Below are 13,160 nucleotides of genomic sequence, written 5' to 3'. Positions count from 1 at the left end.
AAAGCGGTTATCAAATTTCTTTCCTCAGGCTAGGCTACCTGGCACCCCCGCAGATCAGTGGTACTGAGACAGTACAAACTGTAGTGGTGAGTGTAGGTACTGCAGTACTGTCCCATACAAGCCTATAGGCAGTGCCGCTATTCACAGACAGCGCTACACCCTGCTCATTTGTGGTGGATCCACTTTTCACATTTGCAATTTTTTTCATGTCATTTTCTATATTTTGTATCTGGGTCCATGAAAAATGGATGATACGCAGATGTAATCTATTATATTCATGGACTCATAGACTTTCATTTCATGCATCTGTGATGTGTCAGAATCACATGGACATCTGAATTAACACATTGAAGTGAATGGGCACATATGGTGTCTGTGATAAATGCGGATGCCTCATGTACATGATATGCATATCTGAATAATAGCCTGGAATTAATCTACACCTCACTTATTAGTGTCGCCATTGTGGCCCCACAATTGCCTGCAGTATATAGGCCACTAAACTGTAGAACTGAGAATACACCAAATGTATCACCATGGCTGATACTGGATGATAAATCTGGTAGACCTATACTGTCTACATTAGTCTACATTTATACCATCTTTTTAATGCATGCCTAATAAATTTATTATATTTTAATTTTTTACACTCCATGTTTTTCTCAGATTTAGATTTCATATAAAGTACAATACAGTATATGGCCCGGGTCATTGGTTGCAGATTCTCTGGACTCATGGACGTCACTGAGATCTCTGGTTATAATTTTCATATGTCGATTCCTGAGTGTTCCTGCAAGACAAGGAGTGTTACATGTAATCCCAGGCAAAGAGAAAAAATGGATGGCACTGCTAGTACTCAATAGAATTCGAGAATTAATTCATTCAAAAATGTATATAAGCCAACAGAAGAGTACATGGATTTAGAATATTGGTGGTGCTCATCATCCAGCGTACAAAACAGCATGGAGCATATACGTAGAATAAGAGAAGAAGAAGGAGGGCACTCACCAGCCGCTTATATTTCTTCTAAAACGTCATCCTTTATTAAGGTAAACTTTTAAAAACAACCTTTGGAAGGGAGGAAAAACATTACAGGTGAAAAAAGGCCTGTAATGAAGAAATATAACCGGCTGGTGAGTGCCCTCCTTCTTCTTCTCTTATTCTACATATATGTTACATGTAATATCATCCTATATAATAAGTAGAATCCTATCTATCTATCTATCTATCTATCTATCTATCTATCTATCTATCTATCTATCATCATGTCTCCACTGAGGGATTTTTATTAGAAGGAGATAAAAAAAATTGTCCTAATTGTAGCTAAATAATACCCCCATATAGTACCCATATAAAGTCCAAGGTAAAATCACACATAACACATGGCAATATTATGATAGGCTGTACCAAGTGATAAACAGTGCTATGTCTATACTATACAGTGTTGGCCAATAGTATTGGCACCCCTGCAATTCTGTCAGATAAAACTCATTTTCTTCCAGAAAATGATTGCAGTCACAAATTCTTTGGTATTATTACCTTCATTTAATTTGTTTTCAATGGAAAACCCCAAAAGAATTGTCAAAAAGCCAAATTGGATATAATTCCACAGCAAACATAAAAAAGGGGGTGTACAAAAGTATTGGCACTGTTTGAAAAATCATGTGATGCTTCTCTAATTTGTGTAATTAACAGCACCTGTTACTTACCTGAGGCACCTAACAGGTGGTGGCAATAACTAAATCACACTTGCAACCAGTTGAAATGGATTAAAGTTGACTCAACCTCTGTCCTGTGTCCTTGTGTGTACCACATTGAGCATGGAGAAAAGAAAGAAGACCAAAGAACTGTCTGAGGACTTGAGAAGCAAAATTGTGAGGAAGCATGAGCAATCTCAAGGCTACAAGTCCATCTCCAAAGAACTGAATATTCCTGTGTCTACCGTGTGCAGTGTCATCAAGAAGTGTAAAGCCCATGGCACTGTGGCTAACCTCCCTAGATGTGGACGGAAAAGAAAAATTGACAAGAGAGTTCAACGCAAGATTGTGCGGATGGTGGATAAAGAACCTCGACTAACATCCAAACAAGTTCAAGCTGCCCTGCAGTCCGAGGGTACAACAGTGTCACCCCGTACTATCCATGGGCGTCTGAATGAAAAGGGACTGTATGGTAGGAGACTCAGGAAGACCCCACTTCTTACCCAGAGACATAAAAAAGCCAGGCTGGAGTTTGCCAAAACTTACCTGAGAAAGCCAAAAACGTTTTGGAAGAATGTTCTCTGGTCAGATGAGACAAAAGTAGGAAAAGGCATCAACATAGAGTTTACAGGGGAAAAAAAGAGGCCTTCAAAGAAAAGAACACGGTCCCTACAGTCAGACATGGCGGAGGTTCCCTGATGTTTTGGGGTTGCTTTGCTGCCTCTGGCACTGGACTGCTTGACCGTGTGCATGGCATTATGAAGTCTGAAGACGACCAACACATTGTGCAGCATAATGTAGGGCCCAGTGTGAGAAAGCTGGGTCTCCCTCAGAGGTCAGGGGTCTTCCAGCAGGACAATGACCCAAAACACACTTCAGGTCAGCACAAGAAAATGGTTTGAGAGAAAGTACTGGAGACTTGTAAAGTGGCAGCAATGAGTCCAGACCTGAATCCCATAGAACACCTGTGGGGGAGAGATCTCTTGATGGCAGTTTGGAGAAGGCCCCCTTCACATCTCAGGGGGGACCTGGAGCAGTTTGCCAAAGAAGAATGGTCTAAAATTCCAGCAGAGCCTTGTAAGAAACTCATTGCTGGTTACCGGAAGTGGTTGTGCGCAGTTATTATGTCTAAAGGTTGTGCTACCAAGTATTAGGCTGAGGGGGCCAATACTTTTGTCCGGCCCATTTTTGGAGTTTTGTGTAAAATGATCAATGATTTGACTTTTTTTCATTCTCTTTTGTGTTTTTTCATTGCAAGCAAAATAAATGAAGATATTAATACCAAAGAGTTTGTGCTTGCAATCATTTTCTGGAAGAACATGAGTATTATCTGACAGAATTGCAGGGGTGCCAATACTTTTGGCCAACACTGTATCTATACAGTGATAGATGGTAATAGATGACACTTACCTGGAGGGGGTGGTGATAGATCTCGTACTATCTGTTTTAGAGGAAAACAAAAAAGAACAGAAATATTATTCTTCTCAGTTCTGAGCCTCAGTTTCTGTGTTTGATTTTATTTGCATGGTTTGGTTTATCATGAGCAATGGCTGGGCCCCATGTGACGTAAACACTGCGGTTTTGGCATGGCAAAACCCTGTGGAATAAAAATGCAGCATTTTAAAGTCCCTGCAAAGTGGATGGGATTCTAGCAAATTCCATCCACACATTACGGGAAAATCTGATATCTCCAAAATTTTCAGTTTTGGAAATCCCAGCATGTCAATTATACCTACCAAATAGCCTGCAGTTTCCCTACAGGTATAATGGAAGCAGAAAGTCCGCAGAGGAAACCTTTGCAGACATTCTGTAAAAAATGCTGTGGGAAATACTGTGATGCATTTCCACCGCGGTTTTTCCCGCAGCGCTTTTTTGCTTTGGTCCGCTGCGTGGGACCTTGGCATTAGCCCTATGACAAACCCAGCTCAATAGCAGATGGCAAACCATGGCACGTCAATGTCTGCGGAGCCTCTGGACAAGGCAAAAGGACTGGGGATAAGCAAACTTCTAAAGATTTGTTTAGTTTTGGGTTCAGGTGTTTCGGCCCAAAGAATTGTTTTCGGTTGAACAAGTTTGGTACGAACCATACCTTAAATTGGCTTAAAACATAGGGGGGAATTTATTAAAAGTGACAATCCTTCCCATCTGGTTCCCAATTCACTAAAGTTACTAAGAGGCCCCCGTTATAGTAATGATGGGGTTCAGCACAGTGCTGAATGGAGAGCTGCAGCCCCTTCACAGTCCCATACAGGTGTGGCTGTGCCTGGAACTGCAGCTCAGTCGCTGCCATGTTTTATATACAGGATAAACATAATGTTCTGATTGCTAGTGCCCTATGGGAAGGAAGTAGACGTCCACATGGAGGGCCACTGCTCCATCCATGAAGGGGCTCCATTCATAGGCTACCCAGGGACCCCTCTAATCGTGGCCCCCAATAATCACACATGTATTCTTTAATAATCAATAGATATATGTATGCACATTAAGGGTCCATTCACAAAAGCGCTCTCATTTTGGCAAAATACACGTGTAAAAATAAGACTCCCATTGACTTCAATGACATTTTTTTTACACGTGTAAAAAAACACGTCAAAATACACGTGTAAAATGTCATTGAAGTCAATGGGAGTCTTATTTTTACACGTGTATTTTGCCAAAATGAGCGCGCTTTTGCTCAGTGTGAATGGACCCTAATTGAACAGTAAATTTTTCATACTGGCCACTAGATGTCAGCAACAACAGACAAACCTTCTGCTAGTCTCCACTCCACAGCGCTCTGTATACACTGTATAGTATAGTGTGTGTTTGTGTGTGTGTGTGTGTGTGTGTGTGTGTATATATACAGTACAGACCAAAAGTTTGGACACACCTTCTCATTCAAAGAGTTTTCTGTATTTTCATGACTATGACAATTGTAGATTCACACTGAAGGCATCAAAACTATGAATTAGCACATGTGGAATTATATACTTAACAAAAAAGTGTGAAACAACTGAAAACCTGTCTTATATTCTCGGTTCTTCAAAGTAGCCACCTTTTGCTTTGATTCCTGCTTTGCACACTCTTGGCATTCTCTTGATGAGCTTCAAGAGGTAGTCACCTGAAATGGTCTTCCAACAGTCTTGAAGGAGTTCCCAGAGATGCTTAGCACTTGTTGGCCCTTTTGCCTTCACTCTGTGGTCCAGCTTACCCGAAACCATCTCAATTGGGTTCAGGTCTGGTGACTGTGGAGGCCAGGTCATCTGGTGTAGCACCCCATCACTCTCCTTCTTGATCAAATAGCCCTTACACAGCCTGGAGGTGTTTAGAGTCATTGTCCTGTTGAAAAATAAATGATGGTCCAACTAAACGCAAACCGGATGGAATAGCACACCACTGCAAGATGCTGTGGTAGCCATGCTGGTTCAGTATGCCTTCGATTTTGAATAAATCCCCAACAGTGTCACCAGAAAAGCACCCCCACACCATCACACCTCCTCCTCCATGCTTCACGATGGGAACCAGACATGTAGAGTCCATCCGTTCACTTTTTCTGCGTTGTACAAAGACACGGTGGTACTTGGAACCAAAGATCTCAAATTTGGACTCATCAGACCAAAGCACAGATTTCCACTGGTCTAATGTCCATTCCTTGTGTTCTTTAGGCCACACAAGTCTCTTCTGCTTGTTGCTTGTCCCTAGCAGTGGTTTTCTAGCAGCTATTTTACCATGAAGGCCGGCGGATGCACAAAGTCTCCTCTTAACAGTTGTTGTAGAGATGTGTCTGCTGCTAGAACTCTGTGTGACATTGACCTGGTCTCTAATCTGAGCTGCTGTTAACCTGCGATTTCTGAGGCTGGTGACTCGGATGAACTTATCCTCCGCAGCAGAGGTGACTCTTGGTCTTCCTTTCCTGGGGTGGTCCTCATGTGAGCCAGTTTCTTTGTAGTGCTTGATGGTTTTTGCAACTGCACTTGGGGAAACATTCAAAGTTTTCCCAATTTTTCAGACTGACTGACCGTCATTCCTTAAAGTAATGATGGCCACTCGTTTTTCTTTACTTAGCTGCTTTTTTCTTGGCATAATACAAATTCTAACAGTCTATTCAGTAGGACTATCAGCTGTGTATCCACCTGACTTCTGCACAACACAACTGATGGTCCCAACTCCATTTATGGGGGCATTCACACTGAGTAACGCCGGGCGTGTATCACAGCCGTACACACCGGCATTACGGCAGACTGCCGAACACTTCCCATTCACTTCAATGGGAGCGCTTGTAACAGCGGCGTTTACGAGCGCTCCCATTGAAGTGAATGGGAAGTGTTCGGCAGTCTGCCGTAATGCCGGTGTGTACGGCTGTGATACACGCCCGGCGTTACTCAGTGTGGATGCCCCCTAAGGCAAGAAATCCCACTTATTAAACCTGACAGGGCACACCTGTGAAGTGAAAACCATTTCCGGTGACTACCTCTTGAAGCTCATCAAGAGAATGCCAAGAGTGTGCAAAGCAGGAATCAAAGCAAAAGGTGGCTACTTTGAAGAACCGAGAATATAAGACAGATTTTCAGTTTCACACTTTTTTGTTAAGTATATAATTCCACATGTGCTAATTCATAGTTTTGATGCCTTCAGTGTGAATCTACAATTTTCATTTTTTGCTCTGTGCTATATATATATATATATATATATATATATATATATATATATATATATATATACAGTCCTATGAAAAATTTTGGGCACCCCTATTAATCTTAATCATTTTTAGTTCTAAATATTTTGGTATTTGCAACAGCCATTTCAGTTTGATATATCTAATAACTGATGGACACAGTAATATTTCAGGATTGAAATGAGGTTTATTGTACTAACAGAAAATGCGCAATATGCATTAAACCAAAATTTGACCGGTGCAAAAGTATGGGCACCTCAACAGAAAAGTGACATTAATATTTAGTAGATCCTCCTTTTGCAAAGATAACAGCCTCTAGTCGCTTCCTGTAGCTTTTAATCAGTTCCTGGATCCTGGATAAAGGTATTTTGGACAAACAATTCAAGTTCAGTTAAGTTAGATGGTCGCCGAGCATGGACAGCCCGCTTCAAATCATCCCACAGATGTTCAATGATATTCAGGTCTGGGGACTGGGATGGCCATTCCAGAACATTGTAATTGTTCCTCTGCATGAATGCCTGAGGATTTGGAGCGGTGTTTTGGATCATTGTCTTGCTGAAATATCCATCCCCGGCGTAACTTCAACTTCGTCACTGATTCTTGAACATTATTCTCAAGAATCTGCTGATACTGAGTGGAATCCATGCGACCCTCAACTTTAACAAGATTCCCGATGCCGGCATTGGCCACACAGCCCCAAAGCATGATGGAACCTCCACCAAATTTTACAGTGGGTAGCAAGTGTTTTTCTTGGAATGCTGTTTCTTTTTGGACGCCATGCATAACACCTTTTTTTATAACCAAACAACTCAATTTTAGTTTCCAAAATGAAGCTGCCTTGTCCAAATGTGCTTTTTCATACCTCAGGCAACTCTATTTGTGGCGTACGTGCAGAAACGGCTTCTTTCTCATCACTCTCCCATACAGCTTCTATTTGTGCAAAGTGCGCTGTATAGTTGACCGATGCACAGTGACACCATCTGCAGCAAGATGATGCTGCAGCTCTTTGGAGGTGGTCTGTGGATTGTCCTTGACTGTTCTCACCATTCTTCTTCTCTGCCTTTCTGATATTTTTCTTGGCCTGCCACTTCTGGGCTTAACAAGAACTGTCCCTGTGGTCTTCCATTTCCTTACTATGTTCCTCACAGTGGAAACTGACAGGTTAAATCTCTGAGACAACTTTTTGTATCCTTCCCCTGAACAACTATGTTGAACAATCTTTGTTTTCAGATCATTTGAGAGTTGTTTTGAGTAGCCCATGATGCCACTCTTCAGAGGAGATTCAAATAGGAGAACAACTTGCAATTGGCCACCTTAAATACCTTTTCTCATGATTGGATACATCTGGCTATGAAGTTCAAAGCTCACTGAGGTTACAAAACCAATTTTGTGCTTCAGTAAGTCAGTAAAAAGTAGTTAGGGGAATTCAAATCAATAAAATGATAAGGGTGCCCATACTTTTGCACCGGTCAAATTTTGGTTTAATGCATATTGCACATTTTCTGTTAGTACAATAAACCTCATTTCAATCCTGAAATATTATTGTGTCCATCAGTTATTAGATATATCAAACTGAAATGGCTGTTGCAAACACCAAAATATTTAGAACAAAAAATGATTAAGATTAATAGGGGTGCCCAAACTTTTTCATAGGACTGTATATATATATATATATATCATGACAATGCATCTGTCTTTATTGATGCACCGTTTAAAAGCAGCAGTAACGTACTTACCTCTGCTGTAATAACTGACCGCCCCAAACATCAGGAACATCAGCAGCAGTTTGGCTCCAAGTGCAGCACATAGTATAATATAGCTTATTCTGCCACTGCCTTCTGCTGTATATTTAAAGAAATACACTGATCCTTCCACTCTTCCATGGCTGTTGGTGGCCACACATGTATACTTCCCATCATTCCTCAGGTGGTGTAGCTCCGAGGTCCTTTGATGCTTTAAGATAGGACTGGTAAGAAGAGGGACTTCATGGGTGTTCATAGGATCAGTCCAGACCAAAGTCGGGATTGGCTCCCCTTCAGCTGTACAGACCGCATGGTAACCCCGAGATTTGTCAAATGCCACTGAGATGTTAACAATCCGAGGAGGGGCTGGAAATAGATAGGTAGACAAGACAGGGATACTATGATCTTGTATCAGAGCATAAAAACATCTGGTCCTTAAATGTCTTAAAATTAGGTAAATACAACCTCAGATGAACAAAAACACACATCAGATTCCACTCTGTCACTACTTTTTCAACATAAGCTAGGCCAAAATGCAGAAGCAGCGAGTGAAAAATTAAAGGGGTATTCCTATCTACACTGCTTGATAAATTCAAGACTTATCCTAAATGCATTGCTTTAAAAATACTGCTTCATTTGCCTGCTATGTGAAATTATTCCTCCCATTTTACACGTTTCCTTGGTGCCTCGTCTGTATCTGATAGCAGGTCGGAGGATGAGGGGACTCACTCACTGCTCCCTGGAATTACTTTCTATTGTTCCTTGTCCAGGCAATCTGTTCAGCTAATTGTAGTTTACTGATAAAGTCTCGGACACTGTCTGTTATCTCTTTAGGTAAGGCAGAGGCCGCACGTTGCCAAAATGCTATTTTCTGTTGTTGCAGATTTTACTGCGTTTTTTTGGGCCAAAGCCAAGAGAGGATTGAGCAGAAGGTAGAAATATAAGAGATTCCTATAAATGTCTATTCGTTTTGTAGCCATTTTTGGTTTTGGCTAAAAAACACAGCAAAATCCACAACAAAAAGGTCTACGTTTCCACAACATGGGGAGTCAGCCTAAACATTGAAAGATAACAAGTTTGTTCTCTCCTCTGTAGCATGTGCATTTTTTAAAAAAATATCCAACCCTGTGTAATGTAATATTGTGACCACCTCCTTAATAGAAAGAAGTTTTGGCAGTTTGCTTGTCTTGAGCATTTAGGCATGTATTAACACAATGCAAAGGAGGGAAAGGCACCAGTAATGATCTCAGGTTGGATTCACACCAGCACTCACACTCAGTTTGGGGATTCCATCCCCAAATCCACTTGAAAATTTTTTCGGGTGGAAACCCGGGAGTCCCCCTTATTGTCTATAATGGTACAGGTCCTCCCATCCTTAGTCTTGATATGTAAAACCGTAGAATTCAAAGAGGGTGTACTTTTTCTCTTGACTGTATACGATACACATTAGACATTACTGTATATTTTATATATGCATTGTCATTTTAACAACTGACATCTATCAAAATTACAAGTCTCTGATGTTGGTGGGACAATGCCATGAATATACCTAAATATGTCAGCCAATGAACCTTAGCTTTGGGAATGACTCCTGGTTATATGTAAATTATGGATTTCTTACCAGAAATGTGCAGCAAAGTCCCAGATTTAGTTTCATATTTGTCATGTCTATCACTGGACAGCTCCACCCGGCAGTAGTACCTATTACTATCCTCCCATGTCAGGTTGTCAATGCTGATGGAGATATTGTTGTTATGAAGGTTCCCGATCAGTCGGAACTTGTTCTTGTAGTTGATGGTGGTTTTACACGGGTCACCACTGCTGTCGCTCACACATTTGAAGACCACTGTGCCATTGTAAGGATGTTTGATTCTCCATATTACAGTCAACCCACTGTCATGGCTCTTGTGAAGGTGGTGATGGTAACTGAACAAACAGGGCAAAGAGACAGTTTTACCAATTTCACCTGTGACATCTTTTGAAACTTGTAGAACCCAAGAATTTCCAGCTGCGTCTGTAATAAAAAGGAAAAATAGTCTAAAGAACAAATATGTGCAGATAAATGCCCTTTCTGTAATATAATATAATTACAATAATACTGCTCCTATGTACAAGAATATAAATACTATAATACTGCTCCTATGTACAAGAATATAACTACTATAATACATGCTCCTATGTACAATAATATAATTACTATAATACTGGTCCTATGTACAAGAATATAACTACTATAATACTGCCCCTATGTACAAGAATATAACTACTATAATACTGCTCCTATGTACAAGAATATAACTACTATAATACTGCCCCTATGTACAAGAATATAACTACTATAATACTGCTCCTATGTACAAGAATATAACTACTATAATACTGCCCCTATGTACAAGAATATAACTACTATAATAATGCTCCTATGTACAAGAATATAACTACTATAATACTACCCCTATGTACAAGAATATAACTACTATAATACTGCTCCTGTGTACAAGAATATAACTACTATACTACTGCCCCTATGTACAAGTATATAACTACTATAATACTGCCCCATGTACAAGAATATAACTACTATAATACTGCCCCATGTACAAGAATATAACTACTATAATACTACCCCTATGTACAAGAATATAACTACTATAATACTGCTCCTATGTACAAGAACATAACTACTATAATACATGCTCCAATGTACAAGAATATAACTACTATAATACTACCACTATGTACAAGAATATAACTACTATACTACTGCCCCTATGTACAAGTATATAACTACTATAATACTGCCCCATGTACAAGAATATAACTACTATAATACTGCCCCATGTACAAGAATATAACTACTATAATACTGCTCCTATGTACAAGAATATAACTACTATAATACTGCTCCTATGTACAAGAATATAACTACTATACTACTGCCCCTATGTACAAGTATATAACTACTATAATACTGCCCCATGTACAAGAATATAACTACTATAATACTGTCTCTATCTACAAGAATATAACTATTATAATACTGTTCCTATGTACAAGAATATAACTATTATAATACTGTTCCTATGTACAAGAATATAGCTACTATAATACTGCCTCCTGTATACAGTAATATAGCTACTCTAATATGCAATAAAGTGAATCTGAGCAGTGAGGAGACCATTCTGAATTGCCCAGTATATAAATATACTCCTATATATGAATCATACACATACAAACCTGATTCTTCTCTACTTATATGTACATGGCACAATAATTCATTTAAAAGTTGAACATATAAAAATGGAATTAAAGATGAATAATATTAAGGACATGGGGGTGGTCTTTAAGCTACAGTGTGGTGGGCTACAATGCACCAAATGTTTTAAGCTCTGAATGCTTATTAATAAATGTATCACCTGCCATATTGTCTTTAAGACAAAAAAATAAAATCTATTTCTGCTAAAAAAAATTGTAATAAATTTGTCAGGGACTTATTGGCCCCACCCACTCCCACTAAACCCCAGCCCTATCACACAAGAATGTAAAGATTTAGTTTATGACCCCTTTAAGGTCTCCTTCTATCTCCATCTTCTTACATCTCCTTTCTGCATAGACTATTTGGTGGGAGCAAGTTTAAGAGAGGGCGGTGTTCTCCTTTAAGTGCTCATATAACCATCACATATATAAAGATACTCACTGATACATTGAAAACAGAGGCAACCGGCAAATAATAGGAGTAAAACTCTCATCTTCTTCACTGATCAGACCTCCATGTAAGATCATGATACAGTCATCTTCAGCTGAGCAGAGATGTCTTGAGAAAAAGGGGAAGTGAGGACGATGGTGGGGACATGTGACCGGCCGGAGCACTTCATGAGTTTAGGCAGACTAGAGGAATTTTCCATTTGGCCATATATTCCTGGAAGGAGGAAAATGCTAGAAATACGGTCACTTATTGTATGACTGATCATAACCATGCTATTATCGGCCCTGACCTTTATTCTATACTGCGCCTATACCTGTATATACATATGGGCATGTATAAACAGATCAGGGGCAGATATAGAATACCCATAGTGGAGACCACACTATGATCACTGTCAAATCTTTACATGTACTGCATCATATGCTATACATAGGTAGTATAGGGGTTAGTAATAGTGTTCCTGTATTACTCCTTTGGTCTAGAGTGTTTTGGCAGATGGTGGTTTTGGGAGATGAAGGGGTAATAAATAGTGATATTTGTTATCCATAGTAATTTGGGGCAGGTTATATGTCAATATCTAATATCCTGGGCAAATCCCCCATTAACAATAGGGCAAACAATCCACCATTGCCAGCGCCGCACCTCCCATGAGGCGACCTGAAGCGACCGCTTCAGGCGGCGCTATACCAGGGCCCCGGGGGAGGGCGGCATTTTTGCTTACATAAGCCAGTCCAGGACAAGCTGTCCTGGACTGGCTTAGCGTCACCGTCACCAAGCGGGGGATTGGGGAGGCCTTGTGGACGCAGCGCTGCTCCAGCGGCCTCCCCTCACACTCAGGCAGAGAGCAGGTCCTCTCCCTGCCTGCTCTCTGCCTGCTAACGCCGCTCTGCCACGCCCCCTTCGGTCCGCCCCGCCCCCTCCACCCTGCCCCCTCCTCGGGAGGGTTGGGGGGTGAAAAAGGTAGGTTCACCCCTGACCATTGCCCACTGTCAGCCATCCTGCACCCAGTAGGACAATCTTGTTTTAAACTATATGGGGACGTTAAGGGAGACATTATACTATGCATGAGCCAATGAAAGGGCATCACACAATTTGGGGGCCACTGAAAGGGAATGCCGTAAAAATGGCGTTTTAATCCATTCCACAACATTCTGAATATTTTTCTGGTTTCCCAGTACACTGTACGGAATATTCAACGGTGCCAATGTGAAGTGCAATCCTAGAAAAATAAGTCACCATAGGACTCTGTGAATGGAAAAATAAAAAAGTTATGGTTTATGGAAATCGGGAGTAAAAAAATAACACCCCCACGATAACAGATAATCACTGTGCCCTTAAGGGGTTAATAAGCTTCCCATTCC

General features: G+C 40.6%; 1 protein-coding gene across 1 annotated transcript; it reads right to left on the bottom strand.

Moving 5' to 3' along the window:
* Positions 1-741: 741 nt before the first annotated feature.
* On the bottom strand, positions 742-11,842 carry SIGLEC15 (sialic acid binding Ig like lectin 15). Its single transcript, XM_075262405.1, has 5 exons — positions 11,791-11,842; positions 9,715-10,107; positions 8,088-8,459; positions 3,108-3,138; positions 742-790 (listed from the first exon to the last, which is right to left on the bottom strand). Exons 1-5 carry the CDS (start codon positions 11,840-11,842, stop codon positions 742-744), a joined length of 897 nt encoding a protein of 298 aa, XP_075118506.1.
* Between the last annotated feature and the right edge of the window lie 1,318 nt (positions 11,843-13,160).

The sequence above is a fragment of the Leptodactylus fuscus genome, chromosome 1 (assembly GCF_031893055.1).
Source record: "Leptodactylus fuscus isolate aLepFus1 chromosome 1, aLepFus1.hap2, whole genome shotgun sequence".
Lineage (NCBI taxonomy): Eukaryota > Metazoa > Chordata > Amphibia > Anura > Leptodactylidae > Leptodactylus > Leptodactylus fuscus.
The sequence above is the reverse complement of the archived record's forward strand: the minus strand, read 5'-3'. Positions and strand labels throughout refer to the sequence as shown.